Raw genomic sequence first — 2,263 nt, forward strand, 5'->3', positions numbered from 1 at the left:
CTGTCCCACCTTTTTTGGAATGTGTAGCTCTCATGAAATCCAAAATGAGCCAATATTTGGCATGACATTTCAAAATGTCTCACTTTCAACATTTGATATGTTATCTATATTCTATTGTGAATAAAATATAAGTTTATGAGATTTGTAAATTATTCCATTCCTTTTTTACTCACAATTTGTACAGTGTCCCAACTTTTTTGGAATTGGGTTTGTATATTAAAATAGAAAATTTTTATTTTACATAATAATATTTCACAATATTACATTTTTCCCCTGTATTTTTGATCAAATAAATGCAGCCTTGATGAACAGAAGAAACTCCTGTAAAAAACATTAAAATCGTTCTGATTAAACTTTTGACCGGTAGTGTAGATGTTCAGAAAGAGTTAAAATCGCCCTGATTGTTCCCGATTTCTTTATTTCCCCCCTCTCTCTGTGTTTGCAGGCTTCTTGTAAGTGCTTCCCAGGATGGAAAACTAATTATCTGGGACAGCTATACTACAAACAAGGTAAATGTGAAAGCCAAATACATTTGTGAACTGATGATTAGATGTAGTGACTCGACATGTTAAATAACGTATTTGTCTGGATTCTCTCAATTAATTTAATGAGGTATGTCCTATGATGCTGTTTAAACTGTATGAACGGGGGAAGTGTTGTCACAATACCAAAATTGTAGTAGTCTGTGTGTGTTTGTGTGTGTGTGTGTGTGTGTGTGTGTGAGAAATATGATGCTAATAATACATTAAAACAGCATGTAGCCTTCATTTTCACTTGACCTGATTTAAAAAAAGTTTGCTGCTTTAAAAAAATACTTGAAGATCAAAGAAACAATTATACGTAACAAACAAGTGGCATTTCTATTAGTTTGCACTTGATTTGATGTCAGATTTTTTTTTTGTCCTGAAGAATCAATCGTTGCCGTTTTAGGTTTTAAGTTCGAAACTTGTGTGTAGCATTAAAACTCGTATTCAAATTATAAATGCGTTACATACTCCCGCTCCCTTTATCATCACTAAAGCATCAATCACTTGAGTTCAGGGCAAGCTCACCGAGCTCTGCACTCTTGCAAAAGCCCCCGTTAATATAAAAGAAAGATTTGTAGACTCCACCATGAGTCTCATATTTAGTGTTTTTTTGCTCTAATGTTATTATTATGATTCATATTATGATCATTTCAGTTCGAAGATGCATATAAATATTGTGATCAGCTTTGTTTCATAATGCATGGATGAAATGTTACCACATTGTTTTGTATTTATTATATAGTTAAGGCCAGTTGTTGCATTGTCACGTAAAAATTCAAAGAATCATTAACTTGACTTCTGATTGTATTAGATATATCTGTATGTCTAAAATCTGCAATGATACAAGTAGAGCCAGCAAACCTGTTTGTATGTTCTGTCATCTGTATACGCTTCGAGTTCCTAGAGATTCAGCATTAGTAGTGAAAACTAAAAGGCATTTGACGTGTTGATGTGTAGGTGCACGCTATTCCGCTGCGCTCCTCGTGGGTGATGACTTGTGCATATGCACCGTCTGGAAACTATGTGGCCTGTGGAGGCTTGGATAACATTTGCTCCATCTACAACCTGAAGACCCGCGAGGGGAACGTACGCGTCAGCCGTGAGCTGGCTGGACACACAGGTAACACTTTGCACAAAACCGTGTGTTTGGGAGTGAGCTGCGCTCTCCTTCCTGCTGTTTAACTGCTGTCTTCACACAGGTTATCTGTCCTGCTGCCGCTTCGTGGATGATAACCAGATTGTCACCAGCTCAGGCGACACCTCCTGGTGAGTTTGGGTACTGCCTCAGAACAAGCCACTCTGTTCCCATGACCTTCTCACTGATAACATACACTTAACCTACAGGTTGAAACTCTTTCGGTGTGACATTTCACTTTCTAACTGTGCTTTGTTTTTAAAGGGGTCATATGATGCTGCTGAAAAGAACATTATTTTGTGTATTTGGTGTAATGAAATGTGTTTATGCGGTTTAAGGTTCAAAAAACACATTATTTTCCACATACTGTACATTATTGTTTCTCCTCTATGCCCCGCCTTTCTGAAACGCGTCGATTTTTACAAAGCTCATCGGGCTGAAAAAGAATGGTGTACTCTGATTGGCCAGCTATCCAGTGTGTTGTGATTGGCCGAATACCTCAAGCATGAGACGGAAATGTTACGGCCCTTACCATACTGTTGATGCCCTGTCCGGTCAGAGCGATGAGACAAAAACATTAAAACCCATTATAAACAAGGCA

At 37.6% G+C, this 2,263-nt stretch overlaps 1 protein-coding gene across 1 annotated transcript in view; it reads left to right on the forward strand.

Moving 5' to 3' along the window:
* gnb1a (guanine nucleotide binding protein (G protein), beta polypeptide 1a) overlaps positions 1-2,263 on the forward strand; it is a 44,515-nt gene that overhangs the window by 25,831 nt on the left and 16,421 nt on the right. The window contains exon 6 of the mRNA XM_016285227.1: positions 1,727-1,793. Coding sequence (XP_016140713.1) covers positions 1,727-1,793 — 67 coding nt within the window. The remainder of the gene's footprint in view (positions 1-1,726; positions 1,794-2,263) is intronic.

The sequence above is a fragment of the Sinocyclocheilus grahami genome, unplaced genomic scaffold (genome assembly GCF_001515645.1).
Source record: "Sinocyclocheilus grahami isolate Dianchi unplaced genomic scaffold, SAMN03320097.WGS_v1.1 scaffold194.1, whole genome shotgun sequence".
NCBI lineage: Eukaryota > Metazoa > Chordata > Actinopteri > Cypriniformes > Cyprinidae > Sinocyclocheilus > Sinocyclocheilus grahami.